This window comes from Pipistrellus kuhlii, unplaced genomic scaffold (genome assembly GCF_014108245.1).
Source record: "Pipistrellus kuhlii isolate mPipKuh1 unplaced genomic scaffold, mPipKuh1.p scaffold_m20_p_14, whole genome shotgun sequence".
In the NCBI taxonomy this organism is placed as follows: Eukaryota; Metazoa; Chordata; class Mammalia; order Chiroptera; family Vespertilionidae; genus Pipistrellus; species Pipistrellus kuhlii.
Genome location: NW_023425449.1, coordinates 16499540 through 16524976, shown reverse-complemented (window position 1 = coordinate 16524976; position 25437 = coordinate 16499540). Strand labels below are relative to the sequence as shown.

Sequence of the window (25437 nt, the reverse complement as noted above, 5' to 3'; positions counted from 1 at the left end):
TCACCAAACAAATCCTTCTGAAGCTGTTGTCCCGAGTTCCATTCATGAGGCTGCCTTGCTATGCAGAACTTCCCAGCGCCTCTGCAGAATAAACCCTCTGTCCTCTCTGTCGGTGGCTGCCTCTCAGCTCCTGTGCCTCCCCACTCGGTTAGCTGGTCTTTCTTGCCAGGATTCGAATAAAGCTCTGTCCACAAAATAGCAATGTCTGGGTGTTCTCTTTAATTTTTCTCCTCTCAATGGGGATCTAGATTGAAAATATAAAATAACATAAAGTAAAATAAAACAAAATAAATTGAAAGGTACACTCACTTTCAGGAATTTTGAAACTGCAAATAAAATAACAAATTTTTTTGGTAAATAAGCTGTATTTGATTTCCTATCCAACTCAGTTATGTAATTTAAAAAATCTTTTCATCATCAGTTATCAAAAGAACAAAAAATCATTCTATATGCAAAATTCCTAGTAGGCATCTGCTAGGAACACTCAGAGTGTTAGTTCAACAAACTGGGTCCAGGGCTCTGAGGGCTAGAAGGGGAGGGCAGTGAATATTGCTCTTTAATTAAATTGCCATTATTCTTGGTCCTAAAAACTTGCTAGACTCAACAGATTAGAGTAATATGAAAGAAATGTTGAGATTCATCATTTTAAATGGTAAGTTAATAAATCCAATGTAATTAAAGTACTATTAAGGTCTCCCATGACTTAACCTATTTTTAGTTTTTAACCCTCTGACTTTCACATTTCTGGGAAGAATTACTTAAAAATAAAAATGAGGGAATATAACTCAGCTCCACGTGGTATAATTTTATACTCTTTCATAAACAAAACGATTCAAAAAGCAAAAAGGATAGTAAGAGGCAAGTATGCCACATTTCTTTTATCTCCAGAAAAGAAAAAGTGTAAGCTGGTATGTTTTTTCCTTTTTCTTCTCTTCTCTTAGCCACAAGAAAGTTTTTAGCCAGCTCACTGCTCAAATCATGTACTCAAAGCAGCAAGTGCTTTGGTGGCCTATATATAATTTCTGCTATGCCTTATTCTTAAATGTCATAGTAGGGTTGATTTTTTTTTAAATGTTCTTTACTGTTTTAAGTCTTCTTGAAAATTTTTGGTGGCATCAGTCAGTGATAATATACGTTATCAGGGCCAGCTTTATGGATGAGTGCAATTGATAGAACCTCATGCCCGAGGGCCTGAGCTTGGGCTGTCTCAGCATTATCAATAATATTATCTTTGAAAGTGTCATTTGTAACTGAAGTCCCCTGAACGCTGGAGCATGTGATGAGGGCTTGGAGCCTCTGCACATGCAGTCTGTTAGCCACCCTGCCTCCTGTCTTCCTAGGCTGGGTTTATGGGCCGTTTGCCCCCACCACCTGGTACCCTTGTCCCTTCGGCCTCTCCATCCCCACCACTGCTTTGCTCAGCGGTTCCATCCTGTAATCAGCAGAGGGAGGCTCACCCTGCAGCTGTGTTCTCCACCCCATTTGAGGGGCCTGGACGTAGCATGGGGCAAGTCAGACTTTTGTGTATTCGTGAAGTCTTGGTGCAGAGTGGGTAGCATCTATCTCTGCCCTGGGCTGGTCTTGCTGAGTCATATTTAGCAAGCACTTGACAGAAACCTTTAGGGAAACCTTCATTCACATCCAATCCAGGAAGCAAGTGGATTTCAGAAGAGAGGGTCCCATTTTTTTTTCTGGGTTGTTCTTTTACCTGGGTTGCCATTGAGTTAGTGGAAATGGGAAATTTAACTCTATCCCTAGTTGTAGCATTTTTACTTTTTACTGAGCCTCACAAAGTATGCATCCCACCCTGTACATGATAAATTCACACTTTATAGCTCATCCATTGTTTTATTTATTCAATAAAAAGTGTTCTTTTTATACCTATCATTGTTTTAGTTAAAAACTATTATAATAAAAAATTGAGTAACACTGTGCAGAAAATACTCTCAATCTACCAAGTCTCCAAAATCAGAAACTTCAATAGCCATGTATAAGAATATAGATTTTAAACAATACATGAGAAATCTTGATTCTATAGGATGGCTTCTTCACGTTCACTTAATATATCTTAAGGTTACCATGTCACAGTTTCCTGCACTATAATAGCATATTAACTTAACCTTTTCCAAGTCTAAATGGCAATTTCTCAACTATGTGTATAGAATCTGTAATAAGCATACCGGTCATACTCAATAATTGTTAGGATGTGGTTTAAGTATGCATATGTTTTATGATTAAAAATGAACATGATAACTAATTTTCCCTACTGATACATTAAGAATGCCATATGCTTACTATTCTTCTCCATTAAATATCTGCCACATTAACCATCTGCTTTTTGAATCCAATATCGATAGTAATCAGTTGTGGAGACCCAGGCGTACCGGCCAATGGACTGAGATACGGAGATGATTATGTGGTTGGACACAATGTTTCCTACATGTGCCAGCCTGGCTATACCATGGAATTGAATGGTTCCAGAATCAGGACTTGTACAACCAATGGCACATGGAGTGGAGTAATGCCAACCTGCAGAGGTATAGTAATTTCTTAATTATTTATGTTATCACTACCACATGGTTCCTTTGTTAATATGCAAATTTAAAGTAGACCTAAATAGTGTTTTATGTATAGTTTCACATTTTTGAAACTAAAAAAAATGATTGTTTCAGTTTTAATTTTAAACCATATAGATGATAATAACATATAGAATGTAAAGATATTTCAAAAAATCTTTTGTGAGTAGTGACAGTGAACTTCAATGCAACCCAAACAGCAAAAATATCATGTACTCTGCTATTTATATTAACTTATGAATATTTAAAAGATAATATAACCTTAATGATTTACAACAGCAATTTCAAACCATTTATTTCATGGCACACATAAACTGATTATGAAAATTCTGTGGCATTTCAAAAATAGATTGTATTTTTGCCAATCTGTAAAAAATAAATATAATTTTAATTGATTTAAAAAAAATAGTAATTACTTATTCTTTTTTCTCCAAAGTGACTTTTTAAAAAATCAGGTGCCTATACATATATGTAAGGATTTCTGGTTCCAAGAATTAACCAAGCAGATGCAACCTTATTATGGGACATGACCAATAAAATGCAACCTATTATATGACCTATGTAGTTATGGTTCAAGACAGACCACACTAGATGGCTACTGTTGTGTTGGTTGTTGGCATTTTTTTAAATTTGATGATCTAAGGGAAAAGTGGTCAGTGCCCCTGATGAAATACTCAGGTATTACATGTTTGTAAAATTCTAATGCATGCCAATTTAAAATCACTGTCAGGATTTTAATTTGATAGTCCACTTTGTCAAGTAATTCATGGATAGGGAGAAAAACTTTTAGTAGTTTGAAATAGTCAATCAGAATTACGAAACTGTAATTTTTCCTTAAAGAGGAAAAACTGTTTATTTAAAGAATGTAATCTAGAATTAATACTTTAGTCAATATAGGCATAGATTTGCTACCTTATACTAATTGTTTCTTATTGAAAACATTTTCATAATTTTCTGATTCCTTGTGTAATAGTGTAGATGCGATGTAAGGTAACTTATATTGTATAATAACAGTATTGATTCTTTATTAATTGAGATTTCTCATTCAGGTGTCTATAAATATCTAAAAATTGACAGTTTAGTATCTCCCAGATAGTTAAAAAAATCTAACAAAAAAGAATAATTTTGATGTATATTTTTCTTTTTGATTTCAGTTCTGGATCAGAACACTGTACATAGTATATAAAATATGTAACAGATATTTTATAGTTTAGAAGTTATTTAATACACAATTTACCCATCCTGGTAAAGGCAGTCTTATACAATTCCAAAACGTATTCAGCTATGTTGGTAGCCATTAAAATATAAACATTCCTCATTTGGATATTTTTGAAGTTGGTACCCTTCCTTTTCCTCTCATCTCTGTCACCTCATCCAACCTATCTCTGCTTGAGGACATCTTAAAACAGTTTTTTAAAAAATGAATGTTTAAAACTTTAATAATACCCTTAAAATTCTACAGTAAATTTTAATATATGAGTCTAAGTGTTTAATAGAACCAATTTGGATATTTTAATGAGATACGTGATTTACGTTTTCAGAAATATCACAAAATTACTACCAAAGTCCTTGCCACAGTGCTGATACACTGTCTATAGCTAAATAACCCAGTCTGTCTAAAGGTCATTGGAAAACAATATAAAGCCAATAATTTATCAGTTACAATACTGGCTAGAAGATCAACGTTTATTTCCCTTATATATCAGGCAGCTCGATATTTTGTAATAGAATCTCAACCAGTAGCCATTATGTTGTCAAGAAATAGTTGTACTGTAGAGGGATTGAGTCTAGGGATGTTTCAGGGATACAACCAGGGGAATAAAACGTGCCACACCACAGTGTCCTTCAAAAGGTTACGTTAGCACATATGCTTCTCCTAATGATATTTGTTCATTTATTTTCCATACCCAGGATATCTCAACAGCTGTCTAATCGCTTTCAATGTAATTGCAGCTGTTACCTGCTCGACTCCTCCCCAGATCTCCAATGGGAGGTTGGAAGGAACAAATTTCGACTGGGGCTTCAGTATTAGCTACATCTGTTCTCCGGGCTACGAGCTCTCCTTTCCCGCTGTTTTGACCTGTGTAGGGAATGGCACCTGGAGTGGGGAAGTGCCGCAGTGCTTACGTAAGTATAATTATATTATATCTAAATTATATTTTCCTATTTTTTTCTCTCTTAGAACTGCTTTCCTGAGTTTACAACTGTTATGTAAATTTTTCAAGTTTTGCCAGAATAAATATGAGATTGTTAAACTCCATCCAATGCGTAAAGTTTAATGAAAAATCAGTATTTACCAATGTACCCACTTTTCATCCAACCGTTATGTGCCTTCTGCTTGAACTCTAAACTTTAAGCTAAATTGCTTTGTTTGTAAACTTCACTTAATTTTCAAAATTATTCCTCAAAATAGAAACCTTCTCTGCCAGGCAATTATTCTCAAGTCCAGTGTCTCTCAGCTGAATGTTTTAATTTAACCCCAAATTTATTTCTGGTTTCCTCTGGCAGAGCCATCTGTGAATCACATGTCTGTCAGGATTACATTTCACCTCTGCAGCACATATACATAAACACTCCCTGGTTTGCTTCTGGCCAATATTATTTTTTTAGAAACTGAAATAATTAGTACCACTAGGTGGAAAATATCTGACTCAGACTAATTTTTAAAATATTACACTGAGTTGAACATGCAGCTAAGTCATTGGAATAGACTAATATAGATTCTTGTCACTTTAGTCTAATATTCTCACCATTTTTCTAAATTGTTTACTCCAATGAATCCTAAATCTCTATCGTCATTGTCTTCCCTCCTCCACCCCCACCCGCACTTCTAGCAAAGTTCTGTGGTGACCCGGGTACACCCGCCCAAGGAAAACGAGAAGGCAAAAGCTTTATCTACCAGTCAGAGGTTGCATTCAGCTGCAATTCTCCTTTCATATTAGTGGGAACAAGCACCAGGATTTGCCAAGCGGATGGCACTTGGAGTGGCTCCTCACCTCACTGCATAGGTAATGTCAGTGGAAGGTTGATTATGCTCAATAATTCTGGTTAAAATAGGTAATGGTGACATTGAATGGTTTTCCTATAAACTATAGTTGACTAAATGTGGAAAACAAATGTAAAATATAGAAGCAATTACAAACACTGAAAATGAATATCAGTAAAACAAAGGATGTTATTTTTAGCACGCAAAACTTCCAGAAGAAACATTTGAAATATTTTTTTTATCAATAAAGTAAAAAAGTAAAACACTTTAATATTAATACTATTATTAAGTACTAACATTAGTATAGATCTTTAGCATTAATAAAATGTATTCAGCCGAAACCGGTTTGGCTCAGTGGTAGAGTGTCGGCCTGCAGAGTGGAAGGTCCCGGGTTCGATTCCGGTCAAAGGCATGTACCTTGGTTGCAGGCGCATCCCCGGTGGGGGGTGTGCAAGAGGCAGCTGGTCAATGTTTCTCTCTCATTGACGTTTCTAGCTTTCTATCTCTCTCCCTTCCTCTCTGTAAAAAATCAATAAAATAAAAAAATTAAATTAAAAAATTAAAAAATGTATTCAAATGAAATTAAACTTGATCCAAAAATACACAAAAGATATATTGATTTAAAATGGCTCTTAGTTTATTTTCTTATTTTAATATATTTTTTTAAAAAAATAGATTTTTAGAAAGAGAGAAACATCAATTGGCTTCCTCCAACATTTCTCCTACAAGGGATTAAGCCCACAACCTAAGCATGTGCTCAGACTGGGAATCGAATGACAACCTTTCAGTGCAAGGGATGACACCCAACCTACTGAGCCACACTGGCCAGGGCACTTCATTTCTTTTTTTAATTCATTTTTATTTTTAAATATATTTTATTGATTTTTTACAGAGAGGGATAGAGAGGAATAGAGAGTTAGAAACACCGATGAGAGAGAAACATCAATCAGCTGCCTCCTGCACACCCCTCACTGGAGATGTACCCGCAACCAAGGTACACGCCCTTGACCAGAATAGAACCTGGGACATTTCAGTCCATAGGCCAACGCTCTATCCACTGAGCCAAACCGGTTGCAGCTTAAATTTATTTTTAAATTACTTTTGACATACACTGCTATATTTCTTTGAGGTGTATAACATAGTGACTAGACATTGCTGTACCTCAGAAAGTGATTACCCAAGAACCCTAGTATCTGTTTGCCAGTTATTGCATTATTATTGACTCTACTTCCTTTGCTTACTTGATATGCCTGTGACTATTTTTATAACTGGCAGGTTGTCAAAGTACATTACTACAGTCCTAAAACTAAATGACACATTTGGTAAACTAACCAGATAACCTGTCATGCAAACTAGCCACCTCAAGGATGACCAGCCCTACCATTCCTGTGTCTGAATCTCCTACAGCTCTCAATGAAAACTCCAAGAGACTAAGTCCTGTGTGTAAGGGGAAAAAACTCTTACTTCTTGAGGGGACTATTATTCTACCTGAGATTACAATTTCTCAAAGTCCTTGGGCAAATATTTTATGCATGTGTTCCTCTTTCATATCCTTCATTTTCCTTTAAATTTTTATCCACGGAGTTAGTTGCAAATACAGGCTTCGAAGTTCAATAATTGCCTCATTTATATAAAGTGCAGTTAAGCTGAATTTCTTGCTTTAGGATTAGTAGGCTCTGTCCACGGTGACATGATATTAGATTTACACCCTTTGTTATTACCCAAGGCCATTTCATTGCAGCTGATATCGCTTAAAATTGTTTTGTATGAGAAAAATACTCTGTGTAAACGCTGTTTATAGATGAGAAGTAACATGATCTACAACATTGAAAAAATAGTAATAAACATAATAGTAAATTTGGAAGAAATATTATGTTTTTAATCTTCATTTTTAGAACCCACTCGTACATCTTGTGAAAACCCAGGGGTGCCCCGGCATGGATCTCAGAACAGTACATTTGGATTTCAAGTGAGTGCTTTAAATACATATTTCCCTTTAGTATAAAACTATATCCTTAGGCTTCTTTGGTTTGTGTGAATTTAGCCCTGTTGATTCAAACAGAAGAAAAGTTATGTTTATAACTGCATTTAGAAACATATTATAAAAAAGGTAACAGGCAACAAAAGCATGGTACATAAAAGGAAACCAAGAGAAGAAAAATATGCTTCAAGAATAGTAGCCTAACTGACCATAAAGATGAAAGAAAAAAGGTGGACATAGCGATGAGCGTAGGAAAATGCATAAGCAATAGGTAGTCCATAGGAGAGGGAGAGTAAGAGTATGTGAGGTAGTAAATGAATAAACTCTGCAGGAAGGTGTGGGGACAATGGGAGAAAATAAAGATGAAACAGGTTAAAGGAGAGACACCTGAGACAACAGCTCGCTATTACATAAAATGTGATTACTCCCTAAGGCAATAAGACTAAAATGGTTTTGCTTTGTAAGGCGCATATAATACTTTTTTTTTTTTTTTTTTTTTTTACATATTGTCATTGATGTGGGAAATATCTGAAAATATAATTTACCCATAACCTATTGTCACACAACACATAGTTGGACTGTTCTATTACAGTTCTTTAGCATGCCCAGTCATGTGTGGCTGACTTTCTTGTTCTCGCGTTTTCCCATTTAGATTTTATGTAGAGATTCGGTGAGTGTTTCATTACAGGGCCTAAGGGGAGCCAAAGTGCCTACTGATTCTGAAAGGAAATTGTCAATTTACATGTTACCCGGCTGCCTTGTTTTGCAGGCTTTTCTAAACTGTGCTATTTTATGTGAAATTCAGTGCGAATCTGAAGAACATCTATTTCTAAAGAAAGTATTCATCAAAGGTGCCATATTGTTGTTGCTAAAAATAGTTTTCATTTACCTACAGTTCAGGCTCGGTATGAACATTGATTTGATAGCATTTCCAATTCTCCCAGTTTGCCTCAGGCCTCCCTAGATAATACAAAAGTGTAAAAAAGTGTCTCAGTCTCTATTATATTGATGTTTTTAGAAAACTTTAGATTCATCAGTACATAAAAGGTTTTATCAGTTGATCTAAATCCTGAAAATTGGACAACTAGCTAAACAGCATTAATCCTCATTATATACAAAGAAACTGAAACATTTGTGCCTTGGCTTTGATCAAAAGTCGTTGACAATATCCTGAAAGAATACAGAATTGTGATGTTAATGTCTGTGCATCATATCAGGTGTTTTTTTTCTGAAAAATATGAGTCCTTTCTAATAAATATTTTTTGAGTTCATGGAAATGGAAATGAGTAAGATTGAGTTGGGAATACCTATCCCAATGAATAGAATTATTAATTGAATTTTAAGAATTTTATTATAATCATTAAAAATGTTGTTACAGCACTAGCCAGTATGGCTCACTTAATAGGTATTGGCCCAAGAACTAAAGAGTCCTAGGTTCAGTTCCTGTCAAGAGAACATACTTGGTTGCAGGCTTGATTCCTGGCCCTAGTCGGGGTGAATGCAGGAGGCAACCAATCGATGTGTTTCTCTTGTATCAATGTTTCCTTCTCTCTGTCTCTCTGCCTCCCTTCCACACTCTCTAAAAATCAATGGGAAAATGTACTCAGGTGAGGGTTAAGAAGAAAAGGTTGTTATAAATTTAACCTAGCCCCGAATTCATATTGTTTGGCTAATAAAACTTTCTTGTTCTTATATTATTATATTCTATCTAGGTAAATATGAATTTGACTAGATTTCAAGTATGGTTAGATGTACATATAATTATATTAATTGCTACTATAATTATAAATGATATATTGAGTATATTAAATTAAAGACATCAACTTTTGCCCAGCTGGTGTTGCTCATTGGTTAAGCATCAACCTATGAACCTGGAGGTCATGGTTTGAGATTCCCAGTCAGGGAAAATGCCCAGATTGTAGGCTTGATCCCCAGTGTAGGGTGTGCAGGAGGCAACAAGTCAATGATTCTCTTTCATCATCGTTTCTCTATATTTCTCTCCCTCTCCCTTCCTCTCTGAAATCAATAAAGATACATATTTTTAAAAAGACATTAACTTTTGCACATGCATATGGCTGGTGTGTGTGTGTTTGTGTGTGTGTGTATAAATTATATTTACTACTAGAGGCCCAGTGCATGAAATTGATGCACTTGGCAGGGGGGTAGTGTCCCTTAGCTGGCCTGTGCCCTCTCACAGTCTGGGAGCCCTCGGGGGATGTCCACCTGCCAGCTTAGGCCTGAAAGTGGGCCTTCGCTACAGTCAGACATCCTTAGCATTGCCAAGGAGGTGGGAGAGGTTCCCATTACTGCAGCCTCGGCTTGTGACTGAGCAGAGTTCCCCCTGTGAGAGCACACTGACCACCAGAGGGCAGCTCCTCCATTGTCTGCTCCCTGGTGGTCAGTGGGCATCATAGCAACCAGTCATTCCCCCATTAAGGTCAATTTGCATATTACCCTTTTATTATATAGGATAAATGTATAATTATATTTACTAAATCTGTATAGAGCCAACAGAATTTTAAAAATTCTAGTTCTAACTACTCTCAATTTATTGGTAGATTGTAATGAATATGGTCATATGTAACTAGGAAAGGCATCTTTATCAGTTGAGAAAAACTCTTGCAAGTAACATATGTTTTTGAGCTACCGTAAGCCTAAAGGTATTACAAATCAACTTTTGGGTATGTCTGAGACACGGAAGGAATTAAGTGAGAGTCATTGAGTCCAGAATTTAGGTACTGGACTACAGTATTCAGTCCTCACTCTCAGGGTTTACCACATTTTCTCTCTCTGCAGTTTGGCCATATGGCCAGGGGCACATCATTTATATTAACATCTCAACCACATAGAGAAGTGATTAATTACCTCAATCTCAGTTCCAAATTTCCAGAGAATCAGAATTGTCCACCTTTTTTATCTATCTCTTGTTTTATCAAGTGGCCAATGGTGAGCTCTGTAAAAACAGCTATAGTAATCTCACTTCTGGGAGGGAAAAGAGAAAGGAGAAAGTTATGAACTGTAATGGCATTTTCTTAATTTTCTCTTTAATGTGTTAATTTATTCACTTTCCTTGTCTACATAGACTTATAATAGATTTTTTTGGATAGAGATATAATAATTAATATATAAGAATAAATTACCTCTTGATAGAGATGATAATAACTCTAGTATTGAAAAATAATACTGAATATAATTTATCTTTTTCTAAAACATTGAAAATTGGAACAATATTTTTTCTGGAAATAGATTGCTAGTGAAGGGAGCAGCTGTCAAAATGATTGATACAACACCTAGATTAATTATGGGATAAATGTCAAATACATATTTCTTTAACTATTTGACTAAAAGTACAATAAGTGGCTAATGATGATGCTAGGGATATGGCCAGTGGTCAGATTATGGAGCCTTTTATCTGTTAAAGTAACACAAAGTAACTGTTTCCTCTGGGTGATAAGTCAATGAAGATTTTAAGGATAATGATAAGGTCAAACTTTTATGTTAAATCAATCATGGATTTGAGTGTGGAAAATACATTTAATGGGGTCAAGAGTGGAGAAATAGATACACGTTAGATGATTATGATAATTGTCTATGCCAGTCTTTTTCCACGTGTGGTTCATGACCGAGGAGCAGCAGTGTTTCCTGCGAACTGGTTGGAAATGCAGATAATACCCAGTCAGAAAATTTAGAGGGGTGGTCAGCTACCTGTGTTTTTGTAAGCCCTCCTGGTTATTATGACATCTGCTACAGTTTGAAATCCAAAGTTTGTAGACAAGTTGTTGAGGACTAAAACAGGTGATATAACTGGGAGAAAGGAAAAGGGGACACTTTGAGAAAAATTTAGGAGGTAAAATTGTCCAAATTTGGTGATAGATGAAATGAGGGAAGGTTTATGGGTGATAGGTGGCACCATTACCTGAGATCTAGCCTCAAGTATGATTGTAGGATTGATAGAGGTTTGAAGAACAGAATTGCAAAATCTACAATCAATGAATCCAGAATCCAGGCCATAGGAGAAACTAAAAATCTGTAGCACCATATTGTACAACCTCTGGGAGTATGTAAATGGCATGCTCTGGAACATGAATGAAGGCTGCTGTTTATATGGAATACAGCATTCTGGCAATATAGCAGCCTTGGACAAAATGGGGCATTTGTGGGAAAAGAGATCTCCTAAAGGCTAAAGTGAATGTGTTATGAGAGACACAATACTAGGAATCCAGAAAGATAAGGGTTGTTATAAGAGAATGACTATTGGAATCAAATGTTTCTGGTGTAACATGGTTCTGGCAGATAATGAGAGTGTGAGAAATAGTGAATTTAGCTAGTCTCAATGTCCAAATAGAATCTTGTATTAAATCATGTCACATTAGGCTTAGCCTCATGTTGCTTTAGCAGGTGGGAGTAGGAATTAAGGGGAAAGCAGAAAGCAGATAGCTGTGTTAAGTACTGAGGCAGCGATTGAGCATTCTGAGCTTCCGGTTGTTGGGGAAGGATAAAGTGGCAGACCTTAACTATTCCTCCATCTCTAATCATTTAATAAATCATGGTGGTTTTTTCTTATAATTTATTTTGGGTAAACAACTTTCTTCTCCCTTGATCTTCCACACGTTAGTCCAGCTTTTATCCACTCATTTCTAAAATGTCAGTGCCAGCCTTGCCATCAGAACTGCCATTCATCAATCATTTTGTTTAATAGTTTCTTTATACAATGTCCAGTTAATTTCCCAAAGATAGTTTTTTCTACACAATTTTTCACTTGCTCTTAAAGCTTTAGCAAATTTGCTTCTATTTAAAAAGGGTTTTAAATGTCATGGCTTGCCTTGCTTCTTACTTATGTCTCTGACTTAGTCCTTATAGCTAGAATTTATTTAAAATATATGTGCCATCCCTGTGTGGAGTAGATTATGTGTCCTATTTTATTTAACCCTTAAAACAAATCTCAAGACAAATATTATTGTCTTTATTTTTAGATGGGAGGTTAAATCTCAAAGATGAGATATTTCTTACTTAAGATCAAATCCAAAGTAAAGCCAAGCATGGATTAGGCTGGGTCTTTCTTTTTCTTTCTTACTTTTAACATTTTTTATTTAATATTTCAGAGAGAGAGAGAGAGAGAGAGAGAGAGAGAGAGAGAGAGAGATCAATGATGAGAGAGAATCATTTGATTGGTTGCCTCTTGCATGCCCTCTACCGGGGATCAAGTCTGCAACTGGGGCACATATCCTGACTGGGAATCGAACCCTGACTTCCTGGTCTATAGATTGATGCTCAACCACTGAGTCACACTGGCCAGATTATGTTTTCTTTTTAACTATCATTGCATACCATTTTAGCCCAGCTGTGTGAACTATCCATGTCAACCAATGAAATGTACTCTCATTTTTATAAACTACATGATGTATATTTTACTTTCCATACATTTTTCTCATCATTTTCTTACATTGTTTAATTTATATCAGTTGTTCTCAAACTTTAATATTTGTTAAAATCACCTAGTAGAGCCCTGGCCAGTGTGGCTCAGTCACACAGTCATTGTCCCTTACACCATCAAGTGGTCCTGGGTTTGATTCCCCATCAGGGCACATGCCTAGGTTGCAGGTTCGATCCCTTATTGGGGAGTGTGTGGGAGGCAACCAGTTGATGTTTCACTCTCACATCAATGTTCCTCTTTCTTTCTCTTTTCCTCTCTCCTATTCTCTCTCGCTCTAAAATCAATAAAAACATGTTCTCAAGTGAGGATTTTTTTAAAAAAAAATTACTTAGAAGGTTTATCAAAATACAGATTGATAATCTCTACTTTAAGAGTTTCTGATGCAGTGGGTCTAGGGTAAGGTCCCAGAATTTTCATTTCTAACAAGTTCCCATGTGATGGTTAGATTACTGGTCTGGGGACCACACTTTTGAAAACCATTGTTATATCTATTTATCTCTAGTCCACATCCTTGAAAACTCAGTGCAAGCTGCATGTCTTCCATTGCATATTTCTGTCGCCTTTACAATGTTCAGTAAACACTTTTATGTCTAATATCATATTGCATTTACTGTCCCCATATTCATTTGCCCCTCATGTTGTTAGGAATCTTTATTTCTATATCTATTTTTATCCACCTTAATTTTTATCTTTCTTACCATATGTCTGTCTGTTATCCTGTATTCATATGTAACTTATTAGAGGCCCAGTGCACAAAATTCATGCACTAAGTGGGGTGTCCCTCAGCCCATCCTCAATCCTCTCCAATCTGAGACCCCCTGTGGGATCGGGCCTACATCGGCAGTCAGACATCCCTCTCACACTGGATACTGCTGGCTCCCAACTGCTCACCTGCCTGCCAGCCTGATCACTCCCTAACCACTCCACTGCCAGCCTGATCGACACCTAAATGCTCCCTTGCTGGCCCAGTAGCCTCCAACTGCCCTCCCCTGCAGGCCTGGTCACCTCCAACTGCCCTTCCCTGCTGCCTGCTATCCCCCAACTATCCTGTCCTGCAGGCCTGGTTGCCCCTAACTGACCTCCCTTGCCAGCGTCGTCTCCCCTAACTTCCCTCCCCTGCCAGTCCAGTTGCCCCTAACTTCCCTCCCCTGATAGCCTGGTCACCCCTAACTGCCCTCCCCTGCTGGCCTAAATACCTACAACTACTCTCCCCTGCCAGCCATCTTTGACCACATGGGGGTGGCCATCTTGTGACAGAGTGAGGGTCAATTTACATATTACCATTTTATTAGATAGGATTGACTTTTTGGTACCTACCTATATATCTTATTCATATTTTGGCAAAAAGTTTGGTATCTGTATATACTTTGGGTACTCAAATATTTGGAGATGTTATATATACAAAGAGATCTATGCTTTTTTCTTTAGCCTTGATTCCCACCCCCCCCCCCAATTTTATTTTAAATCAGATTTCAATTTCTTTTCCTCCAACTTCTATGGTGCTTAATTTCTTCTGAAAACATTTTTTCATTTAAACTTCTTTTTTTTTTAACCAAATTTGAAGTTGCATTGGAACATTTGTTGTTGTTTCTTTTCTCTTCTGTAATTTTCTGCAGATAGGGAGTGTTGTACAGTTTCATTGCAAAAAAGGACACCTTCTCCAGGGGTCTACAACACGAACCTGCCTGCCAGACCTCACGTGGAGTGGAGTTCAGCCCGAGTGCATACGTAAGTATTGTGGCTAAGAAATTATACTTATCACAGAAGAATTTATATGCATTTTCCTTCTAATTGTGAAAATAAATGTATTTACATACCATACATGTTGATACCTTAGACCAGTGGTTGGCAAACTGCAGCTCGAGTGCCACATGTGGCTCTTTGGCCCCTTGAGTGTTCTAGTGCCACTTCTTCAAAATAGACTCACCCAGGCCGAAAACCTACTTCTGCACATGGGCCACGAAGTTTCAATCGCACTGTACATGTGTGCCTGCACGTGGTATTTTGTGGAAGAGCCATACTCAGGTGTCCAAAGAGCCGCAGTTTGCCGACCACTGCCTTAGACTACTATAAAACATAATTCATCTATATATGTTTATTACTATATTCTAATCCTATGTCCATCAGGAAGCATTCTTTCTAAAGAAAGCAGAAAGCATGAGGTATAATTTTATTCTTCCCTAAAAGCTCCTGTAATTGTGTTCAGTTTAGTCACCAGGTAATTTTAAATGATTATTTTTTTTTAGATTTAGAGATCAATACTATGAATCTGAAACACTCAGGTAACGGGAGGCTCCAACATAGTGACTCAGAATCTTATCACTTGTGAAACTCTATGAGCATTCAAGGAATGCTAAGAAAAACCCACAAGCAAATGTACACCTTGACCAAAAATGTTAATATTATTTCAGGATTTCCTGGAGCTGGTAAATGTGCTCTGACTCTAAATTGAGAACAGTTGCTGTAGAAATTAAATTAGAATGAAATTCAAAGCCTCTGAACAATCTTTTCTAACAGTTAATAACAAATTTTAGCTGATGAGTTATTTGTCTTTTCTTTCCCTTGCATCTCCTCTTTTTTTTTTTTTTTTATCTCCTCCTCAATCTTTATACATTCTAATCCTCTTGGGGAAAGAAAAAAGAGTAAGAGGGAGGAGAATGGTAGATAACTTTTAGGACTTGCTGAAGTTAAATAAAGACCTACAAATGTACTCTAGCCCTGTTCTTAGCCACTCAAATGATCACGGGAGCCCCTGTGGACCGAAAGCTTGCTGAAAAGCACCCAAATGCCCCGCTGAGTCATATCATAAGCCTGCTTGGTTTATATTTAAATATGGGGGGAAATCTCTTAAAGGAGAATTCCTCAGTGTGTACTTTAGAACAGCTGTGCGGAACGTGGCTAGGTATTCCATAGCAAATCAAGATTCTCTGATGACCTACATTTAGAACATGATGATTTAAATGAAGATAAACAGCTTTGGTTACTACATAGCATCTCAGAATTTTAATATGTGCTTAATGTCGGGGTTAAGAATGTAGCAGAGACAGACTTTGTGTTTATCCTTAGTTATCTCCCTTGAGGATTAAATTTCATTAACTGAATTTAATTAAATATAAACCATGTAATACAATGTTTATCACAGTGTTAAAAAAATGTTATTTATAGCTTTGTAAATCTCCATTGGGAAATTTATTTTCCAAACAATTTTGTCTGCAGAATACTACTTTTCTCAGAGACCACATTTAAGAATTTTTATCCATGAACAAGTGACTAGAATTGTCTTATATAGGGAAGAAAATTATTGCAGCATCTATTTCTGATTGAGAAAGGCATGGTCTTTAAAATACACAAAACAGGTGAACTGGGGGTCAGGGCCAAGAAATGCCATAAGTATATGTAGAGTGGAATCAAGGTAGAGAATAGGAGTGAGAGGAAATGATAAAAGGAGACAAAAAATTAAATAATTAAAAAAATACTGTTAGCATATAAATAAAAAATATAAACAGAAAAGTTATATGTATTAATAGAAAACATGTTTATATTTTCTATATTAGGAATTAGTAATATCAGAATGACATAATAAGCTGTGTTTAGGCTTAACTTTAGGAAAAACTGTTTTACAATTTAAAGTAAATGTAATACATTTTAAAAATAATAGAATAATATTTTCTAAACTGGCATAGAAAATGTGAGTTTGAGAAACTTTAAGAAGCATTTTAGCATGAGACCTTTAAAATGTTCATATGTATTGTGACTCTCTAGAATGAAGATGTAGTCTACATTTTGAGCTTAATTATCCAGTCTTTTCCCCCCTCAGTTTACCTAGTAACATAATGTTCAACAGAAGATTGTTTAGAAAATGCTAGTTTATGAAATCAGGATGTATATTTACATTCATGTATTACTTCGATTCATTAATTATTTAAACTATATTTGTATAAAGGCATTGATATGCCTTTAAAAATATATCATGACTCCAGTCTCAAAGTTTTCTTAACATGTCTATTAGGTCTAGTAATATTTAATGTCGTTTTCTAATACTTTTTTAAATCGAATTTATTTAAACAATACAACAAAATTTAATCAACAATATAGTTGCCGTTGTTTTCTACTACTTGTGCCCAACGCTCAGGAAGCATTTTAATCCTTCTGTTGTAAAATTCTTGTGATTTTGATGCAAAAAATTCGGTCAATGCATTTTTGAGGCATTCTTCATTATTAAATTTTTTTCCAAGAAGAAAGTTTTGCAAAGAACAAAACAAATGGTAATCGGAAGGGGCAATATCAGGAGAATATGCAGGTTGAGGGAGAACTTCCCATTCCAACTGGCGCAGTTTTTCAGCAGTGATTCTTGCAGTATGCAGTCGTGCGTTATCGTGGTGAAGAATTATGCCCTTCCGATTAATCAGCGCAGGTTCTTTTTCTCTTAAAGCTTGGGCTAACCTTTCCAATTGGGCATTATACACTGCACTTGTAATGGTTTGGTTAGATGGTAAAAGTTCATAATGAAGAATTCCTTTAAAATTCCACCAAACACACAACATCACTTTTTTCGCATGCAAGTCAGGTTTTGGCGTGGGCTGCGGAGCCTCATTTTTGTCCAACCATTGAGGCCGCCTTTTCAAATTAACATACAGCACCCATTCTTCATCTCCGGTAACAATTTGCTCTAAAAACGGAAAACGGTTTTGACGAGAGAGGAGCGAACTGCAAATTGTGACTCTTTGATTACGGTTGTTGTCGGTCAACTCATGAGGAACCCATTTTCCAAACTTTTGGACTTTGCCAAGTGCACGCAATTGATTGGAAATTGTTTTTTGTGAACAATGTAAAGTTGTCGCAAGCTCTTGTTGGGTAATTTGAGGATTTTGTACCAAAAGAGCTTGAAGAGCTTCTTGATCAAAATTGGACACACGGCCTCGACCACTCTTGTCATGTAACGAAAAATTTCCCTCGCGAAATTTCTCAAACCAACGCTGGCATTTTCTGGCGCTAACTGCATCTTGACCAAGAGCACTACAGATGTTTTTTGCAGCCTCACTTGCTTTTCTTCCTAATTGGAACTCGTAAAGCATGCAGTGCCGAATATGCTCTTCATCCGCCATCTTCTTAGCCCTAGTTTTGCAACAAAAACCAAACCAAACACAAACTTTTTCAAGCAAAACTTGTTAATTGTACTTCACACGTTCTGTAGATACCACGTGTTTGAAGGTTATTTCAATACAAGTCAACGCCAAGCAAGATTTTAAATGAATGTTTAAAAACGACATTAATTATTACTAGACCCAATATAAAAATGAACATTTCTCTCTTTTTTTAGCCCACAGCTGCAAGCAGCCAGAAACTCCTGCTCATGCAAATGTAGTGGGAATGGACCTTCCCTCCCATGGGTACACACTAGTTTATACCTGTCAGCCTGGCTTCTTCTTAGCAGGTGGCACAGAACATAGGGTGTGTAGATCTGATAACACCTGGACTGGAAAAGTTCCTGTTTGTGAAGGTAAGTATTTTTCCTATAAAACCTTTCACAGAAGATAATGTATTATTTTGATGGCCCTCAGATAAAAGAGACAAAAAGCAAATAAATTAAATTGGCTTAGGAGCAAGGGAAATGCGTTGGCCAACTCTAAGGAAAGGAGGGATCTAGATACTTCTGAACCCACAGGCACAGAAATATTATTCAGATCTTTAGAGCTTCTTTTCCATGTTCTGGTGTTCTTGCCCCTATTACTTCTTCTAGTTTTCTGTTCATGGTAGATGTACTATTTTATAGGGCTAACCGTAACAAAATACCACAAGCTGGGTGGCTTGAAAGACCACAAATTTATTCTCTCACACTTCTGGAGGTAGAAGTCCAAAATCTGCAGGCCTAACTGCCCTCTGCAGGTTCTAGGGACAAGCATTCCTTAACTCTTCTAACCTTCTGATGGCTTCTGGCTATTCTTGGCATTCCTTGGCTCAGACCTGCCTCATCTCAATGTCTGCTTTCATAGAATGGCCTGTTCTATGTATCCCTGTATGTCCTCCCTTCTTCCTATAAAGACATCAGTCATTTGATTTAGGGATTATTTCACATTAAGAGCCCCAAATAATTACATAAGCAAAGGTCTGATTTCCAAATAAGGTCATATTTTGAGGTTCCTGGTGAACATACAATTGGGGGGATACATGCTTCACCCCACCACAGTGAGAAGAAAAAAAAATGCTTCTAGCATTTCCGGCCCCATACACTTCTGGCTCACACCCTGGTAAAAAAATATTTCCCAAAGCTTGGTCATGAAAGCACTATGAAGGAGTTCCACTGTCACCGTTTTGAACAGAGTCCATTTCCAAGTCTATTACTCAGCCTGAGTGATATGGTACATTGACCTTTTCTAGGTCTAGTGTCAACTGCTCTTGCTGCTTCAACAGGACAGTCCCTATCTAGACAAGATCTAAGGAATTTGTGGGAGGGAATAGGGTTATGTTTCCAAAGGAAGGAGCAAAGGAAATTATTTTCAGAATTTTTGATAAAGTTATCAAGAAACTATCTTTTCCTTTTCTTTTATTTTTCATTTTTTCAGACCTTCTAAATCTTGATCTCTTGCAGCAGTCACAAATGTTAATGGCTTTATCCTTCTTGAAATGTTTTTATTCTCTTCTTTTAGCTAGAACATTGTTGTTTTTCATTTTTTATGGTAGAAATCTCTACAGTGTGAGATCATATTATTTTATTTGTTTACTTGTCATTGTGTTTCTTCGCTCTCTGCCCTTTTCATCTGCTCCTCCCCAATTAGAATATAATATCAACGAAAACTTTACTTTTTACAACTGTGATTTTAACATCTAGATCAGTTCCTTGCATGTGAAAGTGTTAAGGAATAATTTGAGTAAATAAATATGTTATTCTCTCATAATTATGGCTATCCAGTCTCCATTTCTTTTATTATTTTGTTTCCATGATTTTCTAAAGGCTTGGTTCTTAGCCATCTCCTTGTTTTACTCTATATTCTCTCCCTAGATAAGGTCATTTAAGTCAATGGCTTCAACAATCTCTTTTATGGAGATATTTGCAGATTAATATTTATAGTTTATCTTTCTTCTCTTTGCTCTAGAATTTATACTCACTTGCTTACTTGATGTTTCTTCTTGAATTCCGCAGAGACATTTCAATACTCAATAAATGCAAATCTAAACCCATAAATTTTTTTCACCAAAGTCTTCATTTGATATTCTCTATCTTAGTGGTGCCATTGTCATATAATACATAGACATCTAGTAGTCTGCTTTGACACTTTCTTAAACCTTTAAATTCACCAGTATTTCAACAGTTTTTAATTTTATCTGCTTTCCTGTTTTATCTTCACTACTACTGTAGTCTCACTGAAGATCATCTTTACTGGGACCATTGCTGCAGCCTTCTAAATAGCCCATGTCTATATCCACTTCTTTCCAAATTGCTCTCCATCTTTCAGCCAGAGTGATGTTCAACCACATAACCTCCCACTCAAATCTTTTAAAGATATTGCACTGCCCTTAGGATAAAACTCTTAAGTCTTTACGGCCTGCAAGCACTGCCTTTCATCATTCTTATAGCTTTCCAGGCACATCTAACTCCGCACTGGATTTGTTTGGTTTGGGGGCTACCTGTGGTATAACTTAAAGCTTTTGTTTTATGTTTTCTCCATTGAGCCTACCCAATTTCTTATGACTCTATGTGCTATCTCAACTTTGTTTTTAAACAAATGATTTCAGCCTTTTTGCAACAGGTCTCAGCTTTTAAGTTGGAATCAACTGCTTCCATGATAGATATGCCTCTAAAATAACAAATAGTATCCCATCATGTGGCAGCACTAATGTTCACCCTTATTTCTCTGGACCATAAGAATGATAATTACTGAAACTGTTAGCTGTGAAACAGGAGTGTTGAGTGGGGACAGACATACTATGATGAACAGGACATATTGGAGAAAAGTATATAATATAATATGTCAGAGAATAAATTTGACAGGGATCATGTTTTGAGGGGTGTATGTAAATGTTATTAATTATATTAACTTTTATAAACTTTTTTTTATTTCTTTTCATAGCTGGTTCCAAAATATTGGTGAAAGACCCTAGACCTGCACTCGGAACACCCAGCCCGAAGCTAAGTGGTTTGTAACTTCAGTTGTTTTTCTAAAAGCCATGATACCTAAAATGACTATGCATTTTTAAGAATACATTTCAGTATATATTTCACAATTTGGAACTTGATAGTTTGTGTTATGAGATATTGAATTTCCAGCAGTATAATAGTATGACATGTTACAATAATAGCAATTATTTTATTTAAAATGTTTAATAAATGGAATGAATAGCTGATTTCGGGGGGCCAGCTGGGGCAGGAAGGGTCTTTATTATGATATATAGGATTAATGGAAACTTTGCTTACACAAAGAGTGTTTTTTCTGCAGTGAAAGTTTTGTGACATTGAGAATGTTCTTTGGTTCTGCTACCATTTGTCTCCCCCAAAGAAAGACAATTCTAGTGACAGTTCTCTGTCCTCAGAGCTATGAATATGGTGGAGCCCAGCACTTTCTCAGGAGCTTCAATTATTGGGATAACTGAGCTAGCATTCTGTTTGGGGGACAAAGGTGTGTCCCTCCTGACAGTCTTCCAGGGCGATTTTGTAAGGAGGGTATAATCTCTATGCCCTTCCTCCAATGAACCTATCCCCACTGTTAGGACAAGAGCAGGTCTCTAGGGACTGGTATATACATGAGTCATCAATAAAAATATAATGAATATATTATTATAGGAGATTAAATATAAGTAAACTTGATACTTCCCTGGACTGTAAGTATAAATCTCATGTCTTTTATTGTTGGTGTTTATTTTTTATTGATGACTCATGTACAAATCTATGGTATTACAATTTTGGTTTCTTCTAAAATAATGGAAACATTTATTTTATAATACGCATTCCACATTATTGTGTATTTACCAAATATCACTATCCAATAAACTACTCTTCATTAACCTACTGTTTGTCTTATATTTATAGGACATCATAAGATTAATGTGTGTTTGTTCAATCCATTCACAGTTCCTGATGACGTGTTTGCCCAAAATTACATATGGAAAGGTTCTTACAATTTCAAAGGAAGGAAACAACCCATGACCTTGACAGTGACTAGTTTCAATGCTTCCACTGGGAGAGTCAATGCCACACTCAGCAACAGCAACATGGAACTGCTCCTTTCAGGTATTACCTTAAAGAACAACAAATAATGCCTTCATTTCCATCCTGTTTATTAGTGATTTTTATGCTGTGAAATATTTATTACTTTTTTATGACATAATTCAATCAGAAACAAGGCTTTCTTTGTTTGGTATTTTTGTTGTTATTGTATTAATGCACAAATATTTCTACACACATATAAAACTCCGTGGTACCAAATAAAGCTCCTTTGGGATTATTATTATGGACTGTAACTAGAATGAGGCATCACGAAATAGAACAGAACTTTAGTTTGAATGTAACTAAACCTTCCTCTGTTCTTGTGACACCAAAAAGACTGGGTTTGTGATTTGCCATCTGTTTTATGGTCATAGAATCATGTATTCAAATGAAAATGTTTAAGACATCATAAGTTAAGACAGAAGAGGTAGAGCCACATTACTATAAACAGGCAGCAGGGACCCACACCACTGTCCATCTGCTTGGCCTTGTCAGTTTTCTATTTTCTCTATGTAGTGCACGCTTCTCTCATTATCCTTGATTACTGTTTTCTCAGACATTCAGATATTTTCTCAGATGTCTTCTTGTCAACAGCATACCTGATGAGCCTTCTCAAGTAGCTTTCACACCACAAACACAGCCAGACCCTATCGCAGAGGTTAGAACAGCATCTGAAACACAATAGGCCCAAACTATTGTCAAAGTAATGAATTTGAATTATTGCTCTCAATAAAAATATTTTTTAAAAATATTAATATTGCAAATATGAAATATATATTGTTTGAAACACCGTGACAGTATACATATTCTAAATAGAGTAGTTCTCCTTTGGTTTCAGTTACCCAAGGTCAATTATGGTCCAAAAATATTATATGGGAAATTCCAGAAATGAACACTTAATAGTTTTCAATTGCAAACCATCTGTATACCATAATGAAATATCTACCTTGCTCTATTCCTCTCAGCCAGGAAGTGATTCATCCCGTTGTTTAGAGTATTCAACCTTATGCTACTTAACCTTAGTCACTTAGTATATCAACAGAACTGTCAACAGCAACCTCATGCTAAGTCACAATGCCTGTATCTTTCTCACTTCATCTCATCACATAGGCATCCTGTCATCTCACATTATATATTAAAAAAAGAGGTGACTACAGTGCAATAAGATAGTTTGAGAAGGAGGCATGCACTCAACATTTATTAGAGAATCCTAATATATATAAAGAGCTATCTGGCATCATGACTACCTAGTTCTTTATATATAATTTTATACATCCACGGGGATCTTGGAAGTATACTCCATGGTTAGAAGAACTATCAAGCATCATTTAAAAGAATCGAATGATCCCGTAAACCTAGAGTAAAAGTATTAGGAGTAAATATACATGTATTATATTTTAAAAATTATAGATAGTTGGGCCTGGCCAGAGTGACTCAGTTACTTATGCATCGTCCTGTGAACTGAAAGGTTGTGAGTTCAAATCCCAGTCAGGGCACATATCTGAGTGATGGGTTTGGTGCCTGGTTGCAGGCATGTATGGAAGACAACCAATCAATGTTTCTCCATCAATACTTCTCTCTCTCCCTTTTTCTTTCTTCACATGTCCTGAGTGAGGCTTTAAAGATATTATTGATATTTGCATGATATACTCAAGAGAAATGCCTTTAAATTGTGACTACTGATTTATGCAACTTTGAATCAAAGGCCAACTCACAGTTTAAGTATGCCAGGGTAGAGGGCAGGCTTCAGTTATACACAGACTTTCAGTTGCACCAGGGCAGTCAGTGCTTCTAACTCCCGTGTTGGTCTGGGGTCGACTGTACTTGTTCTAATCTAGAATTTTTCTAAACAAATTTTTACAAATAAAAAAAATAAATAAAACATGAACAATTAGATTAGCTTGCTGTCATTGTCTCTGTATATATAACTTATAACATTTACAAGCAATATTATTTTTATCACTCTTATGTCTTTTTCCTATTAATTATAATTTACATTATGTCAAGTTCTACTTATCATTATCTTTGTATTCACAGCATAGTCTTATGATACGTAGGCATAATATTAAGTGAATGAGTGATTGGCTCAATTTTCAACCATCAGTTAATCACAAAATTTTAACTTAAACCTAGAGGCCTGGTGTCCAATATTTGTTCCTCAGCCTAGCCTGTGCCCTCTCGTGGTCCAGAGAGGCTCCCACCCCAGCCGTGAGCCTGGCTTCTGGTTCAGTGGTACTCCCTCTGTTGGACACACTGACCACCTGGGGCAGCTCCTGCATTGATCATCTGCCCCCTGGTGGTCAGGTGGTCAGTGAGTGTCATAGTGACTGGTCATTCTGCCCTTTGGTCGATTTGCGTATTAGCCTTTTATTATATAGGATTATTCCACTGGACACATTTATATTCCAGCTTATTTCTACTATTAAAATATTTACCATTTAAAATAAACAACAAAACAAAACATAGTTTATATTTTGGCTTCTCTCTTTTATGCCATTGCTTTCATTGACCTTCTTGAACTAAAAATATTACTTGATTTCTCTGGATCCAGCTCTAATGCTTTTTAAAAATAAGAATTTCCTGATGACTCCAGTGCAAAATAATCCCTCTCCTTTCTGGGTTGTTATTTATCATATTCTGTCATATATTTTAGTTAACTGTATACATTGACTTATATCTCCTACTTAATGGGAAATGTTTTTAAGCATTGTATCTTTATTTATAGAAACAACTCATATTCATCCAGTTGCATCTAGAATAATGTCTATCACATGGTTGGCACCCAATTGATTTTAAGAAAAAATAGAAACAATTTTAAAAGTTGATTCATTTTTTAAAAATATTTTAAATGTCTTTAGAGGAAGAAACACTTTTGTTTGTAATATAATAGAATGATGTTATTAAGGACAGCAATGCTTAATTTTAATAGCATAGGTCATTTAAACCCACAATGAAGACTTACTAGTCAGTTGAGAATTTTAGCTGAAAGAGAAATCACATGGACATTGTAGGATTTGTGAATAGCATCACAGATAAAACTGGCCTTGACTTGGCCTTGTTTTATTTTTTTCCTGTCTAACCTAATGATATATGTAAGGAGTTATCGATAATAAAATGAAGCATAACTGTTTTTACAGGTGTATATAAAAGCCAGGAGGCTCGCCTAATGTTACACATCTATCTTATTAAAGTACCAGCTCATGCTTCTGTGAAGAAAATGAAGGAGGAAAATTGGGCTATGGATGGCTTTGTAAGTAT

General features: G+C 36.1%; 1 protein-coding gene across 1 annotated transcript in view; it reads left to right on the top strand.

Annotated features, from left to right (window-relative positions):
- CSMD3 (CUB and Sushi multiple domains 3) overlaps window positions 1-25437 on the top strand; it is a 779390-nt gene that overhangs the window by 743387 nt on the left and 10566 nt on the right. Inside the window, exons 60-68 of the mRNA XM_036436812.2 lie at window positions 2358-2537; window positions 4530-4703; window positions 5411-5584; window positions 7458-7531; window positions 14594-14705; window positions 18298-18477; window positions 21047-21112; window positions 22045-22203; window positions 25317-25429. Coding sequence (XP_036292705.1) covers window positions 2358-2537; window positions 4530-4703; window positions 5411-5584; window positions 7458-7531; window positions 14594-14705; window positions 18298-18477; window positions 21047-21112; window positions 22045-22203; window positions 25317-25429 — 1232 coding nt within the window. The remainder of the gene's footprint in view (window positions 1-2357; window positions 2538-4529; window positions 4704-5410; window positions 5585-7457; window positions 7532-14593; window positions 14706-18297; window positions 18478-21046; window positions 21113-22044; window positions 22204-25316; window positions 25430-25437) is intronic.